Below are 21,892 nucleotides of genomic sequence, written 5' to 3' on the forward strand. Positions count from 1 at the left end.
CCATCCCCTAAGAAAGCATAAAAAGTGTTTGATAGTTTAGGAAGTATGATCTCTGGTTGAAATTCAGAGCATCTTATTGTTAATAGAATGGGTTCTAGGATTTTTCCTCTGTACTTTCTCAATTGCAAAATAAAGCCTGCCAGTTTTATCTCTGTTATGATGCTACATCAGTTTATATCCTCTCCAGACCCTTCTCTTTAAACAGTGACACGCTCTATTTTATATTTTATTTATATTTTGTATATCTTCCTCAGCATCAGCACCTGAGAATTTTAATTTTTTAATTTTTTGTCATTCATGCATTCATTCTGCAAAAGCGAGGGAGTGTGAAAGGATGCCTTCAGTTGAGTCTACTTATTGCTATTCCAACTGTGTGACTGTTTCCTTAGCAGGACTATTGAATCCTTGGCATTCATTCCCTCATGCGGATGTGATAACAGAATAAAGAAGCTTTACAGCTGGTTGCAGTCAAGTAGCAAGGCCATTGTAAAAGCTCACAAGAAAATCACTGATGAATGCCATTACCGCCGGTAGCAGGTTTAACAATTGGGAATACCTATATTTTTCCCTGGAGGGATGATCAGTTACTGCAGATGTGTCTTTCTGATATTCTTAAATGGTTTATAAATTGCAGGATGTTTGTTGGAGAGGAATCTGCAAATAACAATTTAATGTGTTTTAAGAAGGGAGGAAATATTATATAAACTAGTCATTTCTCCCCTAACGCTAAATGAAATGTCAAGTTGTCAACCTCTGTTTATTCTAAAAGAAAGGGGGGGGGGCAGAAAATAAAAGAATTGTGGATGCTTGCATTCTTAGCCAACCGTATTATCCGACAATCTCAAGTTTAGGATACAGTGGTACCTCTGGATGTGAACGGGATCCGTTCTGGAGCCCCGTTCTCATTCTGAGTAGAACGTAACACGCGACTGCACGTCTGTGTGTGCGCGGGTTGCGTTTCGCTGCTTCTGCGCATGCGCGTGACGTCATTTTGAGCGTCTGCTCATGCATGAGCGGCGAAACCTGGAAGTAATGCATTCCGTTACTTCCGGGTCGCCACGGAGCGTAACTTGAAAACGCTCAACCTGAAGCATATTCAACTTGAGGTATGACTATATTGCTATATTCCAAAGTAGAAGATGCCTTTGGACTTCATTCCAGGAACATCAGACCTTTTGTGAGTCTAGAAATGTTCTTTTCCAGTTGAAACAATCTTGGTTGGTGAATGAGCTTTGTTGAAGGGCTATCAGAGGCAGTTGCTGTTAGATTTATTTGAGCCTGAAATTAATCGTTTTAATTTCCTCTACCTAGACTAGACTCAAAAAATTATTTCCCCTGAAAGTTTTCTACCTTTCAGAGGGTAGGAATTTTTGATGACAAAAAGTTATTCAGAGTTCGTATTGTCTTAAATATTTAACTTCTATGGCGTGGTACTCTTTTTAAAAAAAACAAAACCATTTGAAAGAATACTGTTAATATTTGATACCTTCAAGATTCATATTGCAGGTCTAAAATGTTACAACTTTAAAAGTTATTAGAAATGATATAAAAATGGTGTTAAGTTTGTAACCCCCTCCAAGGCTAAGAATTAACCCTTTAAACCAGGGTGGTCCAGCGTGTGGCCCTCGTTGCCTTTTTGGCGGCCCTCGGCAACATTTGACACCCCTCCAAGCCCTTGCACTGCTTTCCCAAGGCTGTGAAAGCAAGGCCCTGGGCTTTGGGAAGGAGGCTCTGATATGGTCCTAGAGTCTTCCTGCCTCCTCCTCAAAGCCTAGTTAGCACTTTCCCAGCTAGGACCCTGCCAGAGCCTTGCACCTTCTTCCCAAAGCTCAGTACAGTGGTGCCCCGCAAGACGAATGCCTCGCTAAACGAAAAACCCGCAAGACGAAAGGGTTTTCCGATTTTTTAGCGGCTTCGCAAGACGAATTTCCCTATGGGCTTGCTTCGCAAGACGAAAGCCCACAGGGAAATCTCCGGGGACAGCGGGGAAGCGCAGCGCGCCTTCTCCTCTGTTCCCGGACCTGTCCTAAAGGCTTGCGGTGGGAGCTCCGGGAACAGAGGAGAAGGCGCGCAGCGCTTCTCCTCTGTTCCCGGGGCTTGCGGTGGGAGGAGGGTTTTTCCTCCCCACCGCCAACGTTCAGAACAGCATTCTGAATGTTGGTGGTGGGGAGGAAAGCCCTCCTCCCACCGCAAGCCTTCAGGACAGGTCCGGGAACAGAGGAGAAGGCGCGCTGCGCTTCCCCGCTGTTCTCGGGCCTGTCCTGAAGACCTGCGGTGGGAGGAAGGTTTTCCTCCCCACCGCCAACATTCAGAAGGCTGTTCTGAAGGCTGGCGGTGGGAAGAAAAGCCCTTCTCCCGCCGCCAGCCTTCAGAAGAGTTCCCCCAGGGCTGCCTAGGCTGCGGATAGCAGCCTGCTGCCCCGTGCGAGGGGCGCTCTGCTTCAGAGCGCCCCTCGCGCGGGGCAGACATTCGCAGCTTGGGGAGCCCTGCAGGAACTCCCCGCAGGGCTCTCCAAGCTGCGGATAGCAGCCTGCTGCCCCACACGAGGGGCGCTCTTAAGCAGAGCGCCCCTGGCGCAGGGCAGCAGGCTGCTATCCGCAGCCTAGGCAGCCCTGGGGGAACTCTTCTGAAGGCTGGCGGCGGGAGAAGGGCTTTTCTTCCCACCGCCAGCCTTCAGAAGGCTGTTCTGAAGGCTGGCGGTGGGGAGAAAAGTCCTTCTCCCCCCGCCAGCCTTCAGAAGAGGTCCGGGGACAGACTGTCCCCGGACCTGGTCTGAAGGCGGTCTGCATAGGAACGCATTAATTGATTTTCAATGCATTCCTATGGGAAACCGTGCTTCGCAAGACGAAAAACTCGCAAGAAGAAAAAACTTGCGGAACGAATTAATTTCGTCTTGCGAGGCACCACTGTACTTAGCTTCCAGCTTTGGGAAGGCGGCACGAGGGCTCGGGCGTCAAATTTTAACTTTGCTACCCTCCCCCCACCTGCTGCATGGCATGGCAATGTGCAGCCCACAATATCTGTGTCGAAATACACTTGCAGAGGAGAGCGCAAAGTATGGTCTGAAGCTCAACATAAAAAAAAACACCTAAGATCATGGCCATTGGGCCCATCACCTCCTGGCAAATAGAAGGGGAAGAAATGGAGGCAGTGAGAGATTCTACTTTCTTGGGCTCCATGATCACTGCAGATGGTGACAGCAGTCATGAAATTAAAAGATGCCTGCTTCTTGGGAGAAAAGCAATGACAAACCCAGACAGCATCTTAAAAAGCAGAGACATCACCTTGCCGACAAAGGTCCGTATAGTTAAAGTTATGGTTTTCCCAGTAGTGATGTATGGAAGTGAGAGCTGGACCATAAAGAAGGCTGATCGCCAAAGAATTGATGCTTTTGAATTATGGTGCTGGAGGAGACTCTTGAGAGTCCCATGGACTGCAAGAAGATCAAACCTATCCATTCTGAAGGAAATCAGCCCTGAGTGCTCATTGGAAGGACAGATCCTGAAGCTGAGGCTCCAATACTCCCTGGAAAGACCCTGATGTTGGGAAAGATGGAGGGCACAAGGAGAAGGGGACGACAGAGGATGAGATGGTTGGACAGTGTTCTCGAAGCTACCAGCATGAGTTTGACCAAACTGCGGGAGGCAGTAGAAGACAGGAGTGTCTGGCGTGCTCTGGTCCATGGGGTCACGAAGAGTCGGACATGACTAAACGACTAAACAACAACAACACCAATAAAGCAGTATTCTATAGATAAAAGCAATTTCTTTTTCAACTGTTGGGGCGCATTGTTACCACGAACATGTTCTGCTTTACTTCTTTAACTTTCCCACTGTTCTACGTCCATCCCCTGATTAATTCATGAGATTTTTGTGGGCCAAGTCTGAAATAATGGCTTCGATTTCATCCACAGAAGCGATAAACTTTTTGCAAGGCAATGTAATATTTGCGATGCTAACCTTCTAAATGATTTTTATTGATGATGACAGATGCCTCTGTGGTGATGCGCTCCGAGTCATGCCTAATATGTTCAGAATAAGTCTTCTGGAAGGCTGTACATCTGTCTTAAGATCTTTTGCTAAAATATTTAAATCAAGGTCATTGTTTATATTTGATATTTTTTATTTTTTTTTAAAAAAATAGCTTTTAGCTATTGGCCCGCCGTTTTATACATTTAAAGATGAAACCGGTCATAACTTCAAGGGCTGCAAATGGAAAGTTATAATAGGTAGCAGGTGTTGGGAAAGGCAATTATGCATTAGGTGTTTTGCTCAATTTCCAAAACTGTCCAAGACTATCCGTTTGAAATACTTTGTAGCCTAGTTTTATCTCTGAACCATGATGAATTCTTAAATCTAAAGGGAATATGCATTTTTCCTTTAATGAATTGAATACTTAAGCCCATTTGATTTGATTTAAAAGAGCCTAGGAAAACAGTATTGGAACGCAATGTGGAAAAGGAAAATATCAGGAGCAAATGGCATGTATTACAATTATTTTGAAAGAGCTGTTGGATGTAGCTTGTATAACAGCAGTGTTCACTTTTGGTAAAGATTATTCGAAGGTTCTGATGAACTTTGTGCTGAGTTTCTTCTCTGGCTTTGTTTAGTTCGTCTTGGACCTAGACTGAAAACTGTTTATATTCCCCCCCCCCACCTCCATTTGAGAACATTAGATCCCGCTTGGGTCAGAAGTTCACAATGTCCACAGTGAAGTCCACAAATGGGGCTTGAAGAGTACTAGCACTCTTCTGCTATTATTCTCCAGCAATTGGCGTTCAGTGGCATACTAATAATAGCCCCTAATTGCAATTCGCCCTTTTCAGAGCAGTTTTAATTGAACTATCCACCATGAGCTCCAGATTTTCTTGCTTAGTCACCATCAGTTCAGACCTCACCAATGAACGTGAAGTCGGCGGATTCCATGTTTCTCAGGTCTGACATCTTTCCGCAGGGCCTTCAAGACAGAGCTGTTCCACCAGGCCTTTGGTCAGGGCGCAGCCTGACCCCCTCCTCTGGCAATCTGCACAGAATTTTGCTTAATGGTTGCCATCAATTTGATTTTAATTTGATTTTAATTAATTTTATAATGAATGTTTTTAGAATGTTGGATTATTTTGATTGTTGTTAGCCGCCCTGAGCCCAGCTTCGGCTGGGGAGGGCGGGATATAAATAAAATTTATTATTATTATTATTATTATTATTATTATTATTATTATTATCATCTAGAAATAATCCATAGGAGCAGCCTCTTTTTCTCTGTCTGCTAATTTTATTCAAAGCTTTGATGGAGGGACTTTGTTGAAAGCATTGTGAAAGTTCACGTACATCATGACATACTCAAAGATGTCAAATACTTGTGACAGAGGATTTACCGTATTTTTCGCCCTATAGGACGCACTCCCCCCCCCCAAAAAATGAAGGGGAAATGTGTGTGCGTCCTATGGGGCGAATACAGGCTTTCGCTGAAGCCTGGAGAGCGAGAGGGGTCGGTGCTCTCCAGGCTTCAGGAAGCTCTGCGCAACCCTTGGGAGCCCGGTGCCAAGCCCCATGCCTGGGGGGGGGAAGTAATTTTTTTTTCTTTATCCCCCCCCCAAAAAAACTAGGTGCGTCCTATAGGGCGGTGCGTCCTATGGGGCGAAAAATACGGTAACTTTGCAGAAGCAATGCTGATTCTTCCTCAGCAAAACTTTTTCTTCTATATGCTTAATAATGTGTTACCTGTAATAATAGTTTCCACCAATTTACCTGGAAAAAAATCTAGGCCAACAGGCTTGTAATTACCTGGATTTCTCATGGTATAATGGTATTGTATTGGGGGCATTCAACTTCAGAAGCTCTAATGATCTCAGCTTCATGTTGATGTTAAATAGTTTGGGAAATAAGATTTATCTCTGTGGTATCCCACAAGCTGGGTCTCAAGGGACAAGCCCTTTCTTCCTTTCTGACAGGTAGGAATGGAAGCATCCCAGTGTGATGCTCATATTCTCAGTTTTGGCAGGCAGTGTATAATGTTACTATGCTAAATGGTGACAAAGACAATCAAGAAGTCAAGGAGAATAAACAGGATTAAAACCCCACCGTCTATTCCTCTCAGCAAAAGATGGTTCACTGGCACAATTAAAGCAGTTTTCAACACAAAGACTGACACCAGAAATCTTTACTTGATGCTTACTGCAAAGCTTAATTGATATAGCATGCCTTTTATATAATTAGATAGAGTACTCTGAAATAGTGTTGGTTCCTGGTGAGCAATTCCCCACCTGCAATAAAGATAAAATTATTTGGGATCTGATTTTGGAGTTTGATTTAATAATTCAATCATAAAAATCAGGAACAACTTTACCTCCTGGAGCTAATTAACTTTGGAGTAACTAGAAAAATGACAGAATATCACAATGAATAAACTGCAGTTATTGTCTGGTTATACATAAATTCTCTTTCTCTCTTTCTCAGTCTGAACCAGAGGGATTTTCTCACTTCCATTTATATGTGTGTGCTGCCTTCCTTGTCAGATGGAAGAAGGAGATCTTAGAGGAAAGAGACTTTCAAGTAAGTGAAGTAGCCTTTGTTTTCAGGAAAAGAAATAAGCAAACGTCTTCCTTGAAACTGTTTCAGATGAAACTATTTTATTTATTGAATTTATAGATTGCTTTTCACCGCAAACGTGGTTTACAGCAGGAATAAAAAACATAACAAAAAACACACACACAGAAACAATTCAGATGGTAAAACTAGTAGCACTAGAATAATACACAGTGTACTATGCAGAGCAGACTCAGCCAGCTCCTACAAAAGCTTGCGGAAGAGATGAGTTCTTAGTAGGCAGTGTGGCCATCTGTGCTTCCAAGGAGAGAGAATTGCACAGCTGAAATGCAGTACTGAAACCAGATTGTAATGGATCCACGTAATTGGGTGCCGTCACCACCCTCTCAAACACCCTGCCCAGGAATGGGATATTGGCAATTTGATGGTAGCTCAGGTTCCAGGGAGGACTTCTTAAGAACCACTGCCTCTTTCAAGGCAGCTGGGACTATTTCTTCCAGCAAAGAGACATTCACCACTGCGATGAGGGACAGTAATCGAGGGACTATGCATTTTATATGGTTTGTGTGACTGTGTTGCTGGCAGGCTTGTTTCGTTGTCGGAGTACCGATTCGGCTTATTCCAGGTGAAAAGGCAACGGAAGGAAGAAGCAATGGCCACTTTGCCATCTGATACAAAGCTGGCCCATCTGGCCCACTGGAGTTTTGCAGATAGATAAGAGGGATGTGCCCTCTCTCACATATGTGAGCAGGGGCTGTTGGGTTACCTTCACTGTCATAAATCTTGCCTGCATGCATTGTACATACAGAGGTAATTTGGAGTAGCTCCTGTTCGCATGGAACTTCTGACACATGCTATGTTTCAGCCAGCCGGTCATATGGTCACTTTAATTTCTCTCCCCGCCCCCCTTTTGAAAATTATTTCTGGGACATAGACACCTGAACTTTAGGGGGTTCATCTTTAGATCTAAGCTGATCAATCAAAATGTCCCGAGTTTTCGGCTGCAATAAAATACGCTCTTGTGAACTTACCACTTAGTGAAGCAGTGGCCAACATAAAGCTGCCATTATAACTTAAGCTGAGTCCAGAAAGAGCCGTATATCACACATTAATAAAGGTAAGTCTAGGCATATGTTAGTGTGGTTCAGAAACCACACTTCCTTCAATTTCAGCCATTATACCGTTCTACATAGAATTAATATGTCGAGTCGTTTGTTCTCATTGTATTTTAATGTTGAATAAGTTAAATTTCATGCACAATTATTTTATCTCCTGGCACTGTCAAGCGTTTGCATCTATTTTTCTTCAGTCCTGTGAAAATCTCAAATGTCCCAGCTTTAGCTAAAGAAATGAACAATAAGTCAACGTCAAAGTCATGGGGGTGAATATGAAGGGAGTCATCATTTAGCACTGTGATCAATTAAGCATAGACAATGTAAATTAATGAATTTTACATCTTGCACACAAATCATGAGACAGGTTGTACTGCACTTAGAAATGTTCTACATTTATCTACATTAAATCTACCTTTTCAGAAACTTAAATAGAATTGACACAAATGTTCAGTAGTGAAGGAGCGGAATATTCTGGTTTAAACATCCAGTCTATTTAACCCAGTATAGCTATAACATGCCATTCCCATGACAATCTCCAGCTAAGATGAGATCATGGGATGGGATTGCCTAAGACATTCTGACCCCAGGACAGTAGCTACAATTAGCAGAACCACTTTTCTTACAGCCTACTATGATGCCAAACTTTAGTTTAGGCTCTAATATAATTTACTGGCATGATCACTTTAGAAGATGGCATGGCAGGTACTGTAAGGCATCAGTTGAACTGGCATTAGATATGAAACAACTGCTTAGATTTTAGCTACCCGGGTTGTATGTACGTGTGTTATGTACTGTCATTGTATTTTGGTGAAACTGAGCTTCACTAACTCTGCTGACCTCAGATTTCAAACTGTAAAGGTGTGTGTGTGTGTGTGTGAGAGAGAGAGAGAGAGAGAGAGAGAGAGGTGTTCTTATCAATCTACCTCAAGAAAGAAATGATAGTGATAAGGAGATATCCTAGTTTTTTTCTGATCTGGATGTGGTTGTGGTCCTAGAAGAATCGGGAATGTAGTTCACTTATGGTGTCTTTTTTCAAGAATGTGCCTTTTACCAACTTTTATGCTCTCCGACCTCTAGGAAATGACAATCTGGCTTGTGATTTGTTGTGCATTCAAACAGCTTTTTATATATTACACGCATGTGACGTTACATTTCTGTTGATCCTATTCATTTTATTTTGTAAGTCATCGTGAAACTCTGAATCAGTGTTTACTAGGATATACAACTGAATTTGTTTAAAAACTCGGCAGAATGTTCTAGGCAAACTTTGCTCATGCGTTAACCTTACAATCACTTTATTTGAAGTAAGTTTAACCTGCAACATCTAGAAAATGTTTTTACTGTTACTTCTCCTTTTGTACCTCTATGTTTGCTTTCAGAGAAGATGCAAAAACAGCATTAATGTTTTATTATATTAGCTTCTATTTTATCAACACTTTCAGAGAGTGGAACTTGCTTTCCAGACCAATTAAATGGGCTCACTTAAAAGATTGTCTTATATGTCAGCATTTACGGTATACAAGTCCTATATGGAGCTGCCCAAGCATAAAGTTGAATGGTTATTCTCTAAGCCAGTATATATAAAAACTGGTATAAAGGCTTGCCAAGAACTGATTGGATGTATTTTATCGATTTGTTTAAATGCTGCCATTATTATTCACTTCAGGCAGGTACCTAATTAGATAATCACTGTAACATAGCAACCTAAGAAGCATATCAGCAACATATCACTTCACTTTGTCTCTGAAGAGCTGCAATTATAGCAGTTTCAGGGTCGAAAGGTGGCCTGAAAGAAAACAAAGGATTGAAAAGGACAAAGTCGTATAGGCTAATCTGCACCTAAGGGCTTTGAGGATCATTCCACTAACACCAGCTTATGCAACATTTCATTTTCGAGCCTACTCTGTTCTACGGAGTCTCTGATCCTAACATTTTAATCCCATAAAGCATAAGTTTAGTGTGTAATGCCATCTTTCTGCACTGTTCAGCAGTTTAATAAAATGCAGATTCCAATAGACTCTCTTTGAAACTTGAATATTTCTAATATGATTAGGTCGGGGCTATTAACCTTGTAATGTCATTGGTCAGCTCTTGGTATCTGCCCCAGGAATGCTTTTTGAATTCTTGAAACAGCGAAACGCATAATGAAGTGCATACTAACCAAAGGGTTTTGTCTCCATTAATGATTTTATTTTAATTGAGGCAGTGTGTTTAATATGGGCTAATGTCCCTTATGTGATTGTATTTGCCCAAGGATTTCCTTGTGGCATTTGAAAGAACTGATGCAGGATAAGAAGTCTAGGCACTGACAATAAAAAGTGAATACCAAATCAAAGTCTTGGAAGAAAGTGTGAGGAGACAAAGAATATGGTTTGTCTTGGTCTTAGCTCTAGAGCCGATTTTAAAAAACAAAACAAAACAAGCCCAATTTCTCAGTTACTTTTGTTAGGATGTTTCCAAGAGATGGCAGCATTCAGGCCATTTAGTGCTCAGCTGTTAAACATTTTGCTCAATTGAACACTGATAACTCTTCGCTCAGGGAAAGAAAATCCCATGCACTTGTATTTTGAATCTGTCACTAGAAAGCACATGCACAATTCCATGTTGATTGGTTCTGCTGTGTTTTGAAATGCTAAACAGTTTTGTAGCAATAAACCCTGTCAGGATATGGATCCTAGCAGATCAGAGTCCTAATAACTTGACAGTTCCAACTGTTACCAGTCTTGATCAGTTGCCCTGTTAAATACAAATATGTGATTCGTAGTTTTCAGGCAAATTACTACCTCTTGTTGGATAACTTGTGGGTCAGATTACTTTTTAACAGTAACAGTTAAGGACAAATAAGGAGCATTCTTGAAATCCCTATTTATACAGGCTTTTTCAAGGGGGTTGTAGTCTAGCACAGTCACCTACTTCTAGGGAAGAATGGTGATAGCCTCCTTCTCGCTTTTCCCATGCTGTGTGATGACCATGTGCCTCTTCCATTCAGTAGATACAGAGCAAGGGTTTCTGCCTCCTCTTGCTGAAAGGCTGCTCATCTGCCCAACAGCCTGAATATCTGTTTCAGGGGCACCTCCACCTTTTGAAATCAATACTTTAAATAGAAGTCTCAAAATTCAAGAATGTCATATGAATGCCTAGAAAATCCTGTCTGCAAAAACTCAAGCTAGGAAGCGGTTAAATAAACTCAACCAAAATGACCAATTTCTGGCTACAAAATCCTGTTGTATCTTAAGAGTTCTGTGCTGTTGACTGAATGTAATGAGTTTGGACTTTTGGGATGGGAACTAAGTGCCTCTGTAGAGCCCCATGACACTTGGGTTTGAGTCATGAACCAGAAGGTTGCTCTTGGTTGATGGTAAAGATTGAGTTTGGACTTCTGGGGTGGGAACTAAGTGCCTCTGTAGAGCCCCATGACACTTGGGTTTGAGACATGAACCAGAAGGTTGCTCTTGGTTGATGGTAAAAATTGAAATGAAGCACAGCAGTTCAGAAGTATCCAGTAAGCAGTGTTGGTTCAAAAAACGCAAGCGCACACTCATTGAAATCTCGACTCTGTCTGTTTAAAATGTGTGATGATTAGAAAACAGTATTTCATTTGAAGACATTGATGCTACTTCAGACAAATGAAGATGATAAAACTTGTCTAAACACGATGCTACAAAGCTCAGGGAAGCGAAATAAAACATTACTTTGAACTATTATGTTCCGTATATTTTGAAACATGTAAGTTCTGAATTGTTCAACAAAGGTGGAATATTTATTAGTCATTTTAAGAACTGGATTTTTCCTGATATTGGTATATATCCACTGATAGAAGTCTGTGAGCCGGCAGAGGATGCTGTTAGCAGAAAGCATGAGAAACGGTTTTCACTACTTCCCCCTTCCTCAGTCACTTGTGCATCCTCCCCCGCCCCCCCAAAAAAAATCTGCTCAAGAGTGTTTGGGGACCTTTGGAATAACATTGTAGTCACTTCTCCTTCCTCCTGTGCCTTTGAACTCTCTCGTGCCTCCATTTCTATCATGATATTTGCTAATTTCGTTACAGGGCCGTTTCCCATTCCTAATTTGGTCACATTCCCAAGGTAAAGCTGAGAGGTACTGACTGGCCTGAGATCACCGAGTGAGCTTCATGTCTGGCTGAGGTTTTCAGCCCTGATCTCCCACGTCCTACTGCAACCTTCCTGGCCATATGCTTTTACAAAGTATCTCCACAGCTCCCAGCCAGATTTAGTTGAGGCAGTTGATCCTTTACTGTGTATAAAACACTTCAAACATTCATGAATGCACAACGTTACCCCAGAAACTATGTGATTTTTCCACATTCTTATGTTGTTGTTAGATCTAAGCTTTTTCAAAAGGAATATAGCTTCTTCCTAAAACTATTTTCTCGGTACCGTATTTCTTTTAAGGTCCTGCTTTCCTCATTTGTCCTGTTGGTATTCCCTGCGCCGCTTGCCTATTCTCCAATAAAATAATTGGATCATTCCTTATTAAATCTGTGTGCTTTGCTTGCATTGGGATAGACTGTATCCTGAACATGTTTACATTCATAGTTGAGCACTGGTACATGCTACTTACAAAGGACATTGCATAGCCTTCACTGAAATATGTTAGGTTACGCTCATCTTAGAGCAGGGATAGGGAGCCTATGCCCTTTCCAGAAGTTGCATGACTGTATCTCTCATAATCTGTGACTGTTGGCTTTGCTGATGGAAATTGGAGTCCATTAGCACCTCAGTTCCCCACCTCATCTTATGCCGTCTTCTTGCTCCATATGCATGGGATTTGGATAGTGTGTGTGTGTGTGTGTGTGTGTGTGTGTGTGTGTGTAAATTCATATGTAAATTGCAATTTTGATCAGCATTCCATATAGATTTTCTTAACAAATGTAAAAAGAGAAGAAAGTCTGATCATTTAATGTGTTTATAGAAGCCAGAGCATAAAAACAAATTGAGCCTCACAGCAACTAATAAAACAACCATCCTATTACAGAGAAAGCCAAGATGTTCTAAAATGTGCAAATTTCAGAAGGAGTTTGTAAAACTAAAATAGGAAGGTATTTACTGTACCTCCCTATTTGCTGTGGTAATAGTCATTTGTGCCAGCATACTGAGGGGAAATTAGTACTACTATAAACATGGGTCTAATTTAGAAAATGGCCCCAGTGACCTGAAAATATTTAATTTGGCCAACTTCATGAATTTAAAGTAGTTCATTTAATAAATTGGGAGCAATTGCAGTGATTAAAAAGCATGAATTCAGCAAGGAATTACATATTATTGTACAGTGGGATATATTTTTGCCCACGCTGAATTATTGCAGTATTTCAGCTACAAAATGGAAACTTGCTTTTTACATCAAGGTTTATGTGTGTGCGTGTGATAATTGTATAAAATCTGTGTTATCACTTCCCCCACGGCCATGACCCCATGTTGTAGCCGTAACAGTATATGGTCATTCTCCGCAGCAATAGCAAACTCTTCTGGGTGTCTATAGGCCAAACTACACAGGTATCATTGCCTGCTTGGCTCCACCAGGAACCGAATTTGGCAGCCCCAGGCACAAGAGGAGGAGGAGCAGATGACAGAGTAGAAAGCAGCCACTCAGGAATGGCAATCCTCCCCTTGTGACTCTAAATGTCAGAGAGGAGGAAGCAGATCTGCGAGTCGTCTCCATCATCCCTCCTGCAGAGTGTGCAGCCTGGTCAGGGAGGGAGGAAGGACTTTGACCAGCCAGAAGAAGAAGAGGTGTCAGAACTGGACTCAGGTGGGTAGGAAATAGCCTTGTTGCTGAGGACCAGATGCCACATTTGTAGGTGGGATCAGATGCACTTTCCATGAGAGAGTGGGTGTATGCTTCCACAGTAGGATGACAGAGTTAGGGTCCTGGGTGTGAGCCCACCTTGGCAGGAGGGGCACCTCAACTTCTGGGACCAATCTGATGTCTGCTTTTCTGCATAACACCTGCATCTTCTGCAAGAAGGAAAACCATATCCAAAAGCAGCATGGAAACAGCTTATCAGCCTTCTGAGGCTGCTATCAGCGATGTTGAACGTGTTGCGGTTATCAAAGCATTCATTCAGGTTCATGTTATCATGTTTCTTTTTAGAAGTTCCCATGCCAGCATGCTGTTTGCTGCATATGTGATAAATTTCAGCAAGTGAAGTCACTGTTGTGCGGCTGCTATTTATTTAACTTATTTAATTCAGTATCTTGAAGTGCTTTCACAGGAAAAACCTCAATAATAAAAACAACTACTGTATTTACTCGAGTCGAATGCGCCATCGAATCTAATGTGAATCCTAATTTTTGCAATGTAATTTGGCAAAAAAGGGTGCACACTAGAAATCCCCCAGCACTGCTGAGCACCTCAAACTATCTTGTCTTACAGGAGGGGCGGCCTCCTTTTTTACAGTCCCCACCCACCCACAGGCTCCTTTGCTGCCTGGGCACACTGAGGACTGGCCACGTGGCTGGCATGCTCGGGTTGCCCAGGCTCAGGTGTCCACCCCAAATGCAGCCCAGCAGCCTCCTGGCCTCCTCTCGTCCAGATTCACCAGTTGCGCAACCCTCAGCTCCGACTAGTCTGGCCGGGCAGCAGCTGTGCGCAAGGTGGCAAGGCACATGAACTGAGCAGCGCAGTGATGCAGAGGAGTGGAATGGAGCAGCGTGCCCCCGGCCCAATGACAGCTGGCTGGGAGGGCGCACCTGGCCCTGCGCAGCCGATTTGCACCCGGGGGTACCGTATTTACTCGAATGTAATGCTCCATCACATCTAATGCACACCTTAATGTTCGCAACATACCATATTTTTGTCTCTATAAGACACACCAGACCACAAGACGCACCTAGTTTTTAGAGGAGGAAAACAAGAAAAAAAAATATTCTGAATCTCAGAAGCCAGAACAGCAAGAGGGATCGCTGCGCAGTGAAAGCAGCAATCCCTCTTGCTGTTCTGGCTTCTGGGATAGTTGTGCAGCCTGCATTCGCTCCGTAAGACGCACACACATTTCGCCTTACTTTTTGGGAGGGAAAAAGTAAGTTATAGAGCAAAAAATATGGTAATTTGGCAAAAAATGAGATGTGTATTAGACTCGAGTAAATACGGTAAAAACCATTTCCTTTTTTTGAAAAAAACAGAAAAGCGGCTTCTTAAATAAAAGCCATTTCAAATCCAAGACAGATATAGGCTGGGATAAAAATGTGCACCCTTGTTGAAAAAGGACGGTGCTGAAAAGACACCAGAGGTGGCATGTAATGGGGATGCTGGAATGTATTGGCATACTGTGCACCTACCAGACTATTGTTGCGCAGTCTTCCATCAGCCTCTTCCACTGTGTCAGATGGCCTCTGTTTTTAATGTTCTCATCAACCTTTGTTCTGTGACGAGATCTGTCCAGAATCTGTCAATCCGGTGGATAGAGTGAAGACTGTTTGATATGGATTGATTACGAAGCCAGTCATGGATTGAATGGAACAGCTGCATCACCTGCAAGTACATAGCTGGCGCACTGAGCACACCCAGTAACTGCAAAATAGTTAAGTGTGTGACTTCATTTACATGTAGGTTCCAGTTACCAATACATTTAGCATCAATGTGCTTCTGCTATCTCAATGCTAAATCTATAGATAAACATCTTTAGTCTTTAGCTTATATCAGTCTTTGCATTTCTATAGTTCTGGCTGAACATGGTTTAGTGCTGTATTTTTTCTCTCTTTCAAAAATACATGCAGATAGGTATTGTAGGGTTCTAATGCATTGTTGTTCTGCATTTGCAGTAAGTAGGTCAGATTATACCTTAGTCTTTGGATGTTCTATGTCTCATCTGCTATGCAGTCTTCCCTGAAATTGATCAAGGCTTCTTTCAGTCTCTGCTTTGGCTGTGGAAATGCGGCCGAGTCGTCGCTGCAGATTCTTCTCAAAGCTGCCACTCTGGCTCTGTCTTACCTTCCCTCTTCTCTCATTTGTTTCACAGCCGCAACACCTCCTCTAGGACAAAAATAAAAATAAATAAATTGCAGTCTGCTCCTTCAGGAGAAAAGTGCAGTTGAATCCCTGCAGTCATCACAAATAAAATGAATGATTCACAGATAAGGCAGGCAGGAAGTTAGGAAACTAAGGGTGGAAGGAGGAGTTTATTGCACCCAGAAAGGGTGCCGTAAAGAAATGGGTGTGCAGCTGATTGTATCGAGGAGGTAAAAAGGAGGTATAAAGAAAAAGGAGGGAGTCACTTTCTGATATCATGTCAGGCGGAAGGGAAGGGATCTAGACTTGTATTAGTATACTTGTTACCATTCACCTGAGAGATGATTTCTGCATGCTGTACTACCAGAACAATAACAGAAGCTAAGATATGACTAGGACATGGGTGGCGCTGTGGTCTAAACCACCGAGCCTAGGGCAGGCTTAGCAACCTAAGGCCCAGTCGCCTTCTTAATCCAGCCCGCGGACGATCCGGGAATCAGCATGTTTTTACATGAGTAGAATGTGTCCTTTTATTTAAAATGCATCTCTGGGTTATTTGTGGGCCTAGGAATTCATTCATATTTTTTTTCAAAATATATTCCGGCCCACCACATGGTCTGAGGGACGGTGGACCGGCCCATGGCTGAAAAAGGTTGCTGACCGATCAGAAGGTTGGCGGTTCGAATTCCCGCGATGGGGTGAGCTCCCCGTTGCTCGGTCTCTGCTCCTGCCAACTTAGCAGTTCAAAAGCACGTCAAAGTGCAAGTAGATAAATAGGTACCACTCCGGCGGGAAGGTAAACGGCGTTTCGTACACTGCTGTGGTTCGCCAGAAGCAGCTTAGTCATGCTGGCCACATGACCCGGAAGCTGTCTGCGGGCAAACGCTGGCTCCCTCGGCCAGTAAAGTGAGATGAGCGCTGCAACCCCAGAGTCGTCCGCGACGGGACTTAACAGTCAGGGGTCCCTTTACCCTTACCCTTTAAGATATGACTACACATAGCGAAACTAAAGGTTCTACAAAAACAAGGCTTATACCTTCATGAAAACTAAAGCTATGCACATCATATCCAAAATTTGCTTCTTACATGTCATGTGTTTTTGTGTTTTTATATTGTCAATCGCCCTGTAATTATCAGATTGAAGGAATGGGTTTCTGTGTAGTAAGTTTAAAAACTGACTCAACCCTCCCCCCCCCCATTCCTTCAAGATGAAGGGCAGTATGAAAATATAATTAATAGAAACAAACAAAGTTTTCTTTTCAAGCCGAAATTTAACATTCTGTGGCAACTGAGCATGCGCAAATCTCATTGTCCTCTTGGCAGGGGGATTCCCCACTCCCCAGATTCTGTTATTTATTATTATTATTTTCTGCCAACCTTGGAGTTCCTCCAAGCATACCGAGCAAAAATTTACCCCCATTCCTGTCAGCTCTCACCACCTGGGTTTACCTTTAGAGGAAGTTGTGGTTTTTTGGGGTGGTTACCCGCCCCCCCCCCAAGTTTGCACAAGCTCAGAGTCCAGCATATCACAGCAAGGTTTCACAGCTCTCAGTTGTGGCATAATATAAAAACAAGAAGCAGAAGAAGAAGAAGAGGAGGAAAATGGCTTTGCTGGTTCCTTGTTTTACATGGACATCTAAGGCTGGAGCTAGGTTAAATTAAAGTTCAGCCATTTCAGGGCATTTGATCACATTTAACTGGCTCATCCTTTCAAGCAGTAAAGGTCAGCTTCTGTTTGTGCTGTAACTGTCCAATAATCTGTGAAAACCACTTTTGTGTGCACTTATTGTTCAGTAACCACATAAGGCAAGTTGCCATGTAACAGAGTTCTTGGCATTTTGTGACAAATATATGAGGAGAGAATACTGTGAGGAGAGAATACTTTGTGTTCACAAGTGAGCTGGGCAACAAAATGGGCAATATGGAGTTAACACAGCCAGCTAATAATTCTCTTTCCCAGGTCATTTCCTTATTCCCCACCCTGCCCAAAGAAAGAAGCAATCCAAAAATTCCCCTTAGGATTCCCCCCCCCCTTTTTAACAAAACAACTGTGACATTCTCCTAAGCATTGTGTTAGCATTCCTTCTTGTCGTTGGTAGCCTTTTAGCTACATCAACACCTTAGCCAAGTTCATATATTTGACCATGCCGTAAATAATTTAGCCCTAAGTTTTCATCGGTGGCACCAACAATGTGTGATGCTCTTCCTGGTGAAATAAAAGAGGTCCCATCGGTATTGGCATTCCACCAGCTCTTGAAGACACACCTGTTTAGGCCTGCATCCCCCTGAACTCCAACTTCCTGATTTATTTGTTTCAATAGTTTTCAACTGCCTTGTTTCATTATATATTTTAAGTATGGATGTTTTTAATGCTGTGATTCAACTGGTTTATTGTGTATTTTAATTATCGATTTTATAGTTGATTGTAAACCACTTAGGAGCCATTTTCTCATTTAGGCAGTATATTAATATGTAGAACAGAAGGAACAAACCCATAGTAGCATTACTAAATATAATTTTACTTGCCTATCATAGTCAGCACTTATTTACCATGTGTTTTGAATCTAGCTCTCCACAGTTTTCTGCAGTGTTTGTTTGAAGCCTCTTCACTGGAGCTCACAGGATATCATTGCGTATGTTCTACCATTGATCTCATGGCCCTGTTTCTTCCAGGATCTACTTTTAGTTGCAATAATAAAAATTAGTAAGCATTCCAGATTTCCAGGAATTATTTCAAAAACTCACTTGCGTTCTTGCTGTGTAAAATGGATGAAAAGCCGCTGCAAAGCCAGGAAAAAATTAGAAAAACCAGTTTTCCCATAAGGCCTTTATATAGCTGCAACTTTATATAGCTGCTTTTTGGCTAGGAAACGATTTCTATAAAGTCTGTCTTAACATTAACGCCCCATTCCTGTACCTATTATTCTCTCTAAGGCCTATGAAACTCTTGTATAATCCTTGAGAGATTTGTTAAACTTGAATTGGCTCAAGCTGAAATCTCAAATAAGAATACCGAGAGGCAAGTGTTGTTTGTCCGGACACGTAGTTTATCTTCTACATTTCTGCACTTGATTTGACCGTGATGAAAGCCTCATCATAAAGTAATGCAGTAACAGCATCAGTGTGGCAGAATAGCAGCATGAGTAACCAGCACGACGCAGCAGGCATACAATTGGGCTTGCCAACTCTCTACTGCAACCAGCCTACCTCCGCAGCACGTACAGAAATAAATGAGGTGGTGGTATGTTTGGATTGGCTCCAGCTATTCAAAAGGGGCCGAATTCATGCTCCACTGATGATTCAGGCATGTTACCTTGTCTCTCTCATGTCTTGCTCAATATGTGCCACCGTTTCCCCTGAGCATGGATATTTCTTCGCCAGTAAGTGATGCATCACCGCTGATCGCTAAATGAACTGCGCGGTTAAAAGAATCTAGCACTTTTCTTCTTATTTCATTTTGTTTCTAGAGATTCCCTTCAGAGATGGTGCACTTTGCCAATGATTTTGAGCGCTTCCCCCTTGCTTGAGCCTTAGCAAGTGTGCACACAAACACATTTTTAAATGCACAGAGGCGTCCCTTTGGCAAAAAAAAGGAGAAAGCTTTTAAGGGGGTGGGGGTGGGAAGCAAACTAGAAAATGCTGTATGTAAAATTCCTCCTGGTAGTTAGTTTTTAAAATAATGACTTTCCAGATTTTTTAAGCAGAAAATTACTGGCTATTCAAAACTAAATTGAACAGTTCTGTTCCCAGTTACTTGGAAATCAGCCTGTGTTGGATTCTAATGGCAAGAATAATTGGTTTAGTGTTCAGACTTGGATGTCTGTATACACAAGACACTCTTTAGATCATACTTCTCTGCATTGTTCTGTCTAGCAGCTGCACACCTCACAGTAAGGCAACAGTAGGTTCATTTTCACTAGTGTTAAACCAATCTAGGCTAAGTGCATGAGACAGTTATATGCAATATCGTTTTGTACTTCTTTGGAGCTGGGCATGATGGAAGTAGTTTCCCTGTCTTTTATATATACTGTATATTTTTATTGCTCTCTTGCCAGGCACAGTGGCAGGACCCTAAAACCAGTGCTGCAGAATTCAGTGACAAATTGTGCAAGCTTACAAAGACATACCGTCCATCATTTTTCTGATGAAAATAGGGATGGTCTATTTGATGATAATAATGATGATGATGATGATTATTTATTTATACTCCACCCATCTGTTTGGGCTGCCCCAGCCACTCTGGGTGGCTTCCAACATATATAAGAACATAATAAAACATTAAACATTTTTAAAAAAACTTCCCTATACAGGGCTGCCTTCAGATGTCTTTTAAAGTTTGTATAGTTACTTATCTCCTTGGCTCGGTGTGTGTGTGTGTGTTTGTGTTTGTGTGTCAGTCACATAACTCCATATTCTCCAATATTTCTCCAATAAGGGTTGTCTTAAAGAAAAGTGGGACTTTCCAGGATCAGATCCAAAACTGGGATGGCTTCTGTAAATCAGGGCTCTGAGCAAAGGACTATTGATGGGGCTGGGCGATACCTGGTTTTCAACATTGTGATATATCACCAGCTAAACATCACAATATACTGATATATTGCAAAGTCGGAAATAAGGGTGGATCTACGTAGAGGCATTGGCTGGCTTCATGGTTTTTCCCGAATCATGATTTTTGCATAGCGCGTGCACACACACACACACACACACACACACACCAGGATCTGTGAAATATTGCCAGGTAAAAAATGATGAAATTGCTGTCATGATATGCGCTTCAAACCGGTTTTGGATGATATATTGATATATCGCCCGGCCCTATTGATAGCAGATAGGAAAAAATGAGTTTTGCTTGGAATTTATGGGGAAAGAGCTTGACAGTCTTCACTCTGCTCACTGGAATCTTTCTGAGATTCACTCTTTTCAAAACCCTTTGTAAGTACACTTTTAATCCTATTTGAGCACCTCTCTCTAACTTGAAGGTTATGACCTTTAATATGTAATGAACCTGTAACCTCAAGGGGCGTGTTTAGCTCCCTCCTTTTCTCTACTTTTCCATCTGGCTTTTTATGATAACTGAGAGAGTTCTGTGCCCCAGTTTACACTCTCACTGTTGTTACATTGCGGTTTATATCGAATTTTATTATTGTGATTTCATTGTTCGCATCTTAAGGGTATGGTTGTCACCATGGAGTCTTTTGACCAAAAAGCAGCATAAAGAATAACCTCTCTAAAAACAGCATGCTGAAAAATGGGTTTTCAAAGGTATGGCCAATCAGTGTTTGTACCATGTTACCATTTCATACAGTGTGACGGAGTTCCTAAATGCTTCTGGGAGATAAGACACACACTTTTTTCTTTTAAAAAAAAATTGTATTCTGCTTCCCAAGACACAGCAGTCCTGTCTGGACACCTAATTATATTGAAATCATTTTTAGATGTCTTATGTATTTTAACAGTTTTATCCTGATATGCTTGCTGTCCTGGGCCCCTTTGGGAGGAAGGATGGAATACAAATTGAATTGAATGAATGAATGAATGAATGAACGAACAACCATACACACATCCCAGAATAAAAACTAAATTCAAAGCAGAAGTTTAAAAACACACAGAACATATTCAGGGAGCAAAACCCCCATCTCCCTTCTGTTCCTCTTGTAAGCTTTATAAAGTATAAGCCTTGATCAGCTGATTCCCAGGGCTTTCCTAGATCTGTTTGGTCCACAGAGGGTGGGGGGAGGTAAGCTAATGGGCTGGATCCACTTCTGCACCGCTTGTACAGAGGGAATTCTATGAGGGCTGGTTCAGGTTATAGATAATGTGATTTGTTCATGAGTGCTAGGCACGCTAAATTGCTGCTTTGCGTGGCCAGGACCAAAGTCTCCCGTAAACCTTGGCTAGGGTTGACAGCTGCACTCACAAAAACCTGGAAAGAGGGGGTATAAGTCTCCTGCAAGCCACAGCTGTGTTTGTGTGTGTGTGGCATGTTCCATCACTGCAGGATAGCTCCGTTGGTAAAGCATGAAACTCTTAATCTCAAGCCCTACGTTGGGCAAAAAGATTCCTGCATTGCAGAGAATTGAATGAGATTACTCTTGTGGTCCCTTCCAACTCGTACCATTCTATGATGCTATGATACTATTACTACACATTTGAAGCTTACGTAGGCAGGAGAGAGATTATTTTGGCAGCTCAGGAATTTGAAAGTTTCCAAGTAATTCCTGTCAAACCAGCAGCAGGGATGGGTGAGACTCAGATGGCCTTGGA

The 21,892-nt window shown here is 42.2% G+C and overlaps 1 protein-coding gene across 1 annotated transcript in view; it reads left to right on the forward strand.

The window, feature by feature from the left end:
* TBC1D22A (TBC1 domain family member 22A) overlaps positions 1–21,892 on the forward strand; it is a 119,487-nt gene that overhangs the window by 86,083 nt on the left and 11,512 nt on the right. Inside the window, exon 12 of the mRNA XM_083575229.1 lies at positions 6,456–6,551. Coding sequence (XP_083431355.1) covers positions 6,456–6,551 — 96 coding nt within the window. The remainder of the gene's footprint in view (positions 1–6,455; positions 6,552–21,892) is intronic.

This window comes from Podarcis filfolensis (assembly GCF_964270895.1).
Source record: "Podarcis filfolensis genome assembly, chromosome: 10".
NCBI classification, from domain to species: Eukaryota; Metazoa; Chordata; class Lepidosauria; order Squamata; family Lacertidae; genus Podarcis; species Podarcis filfolensis.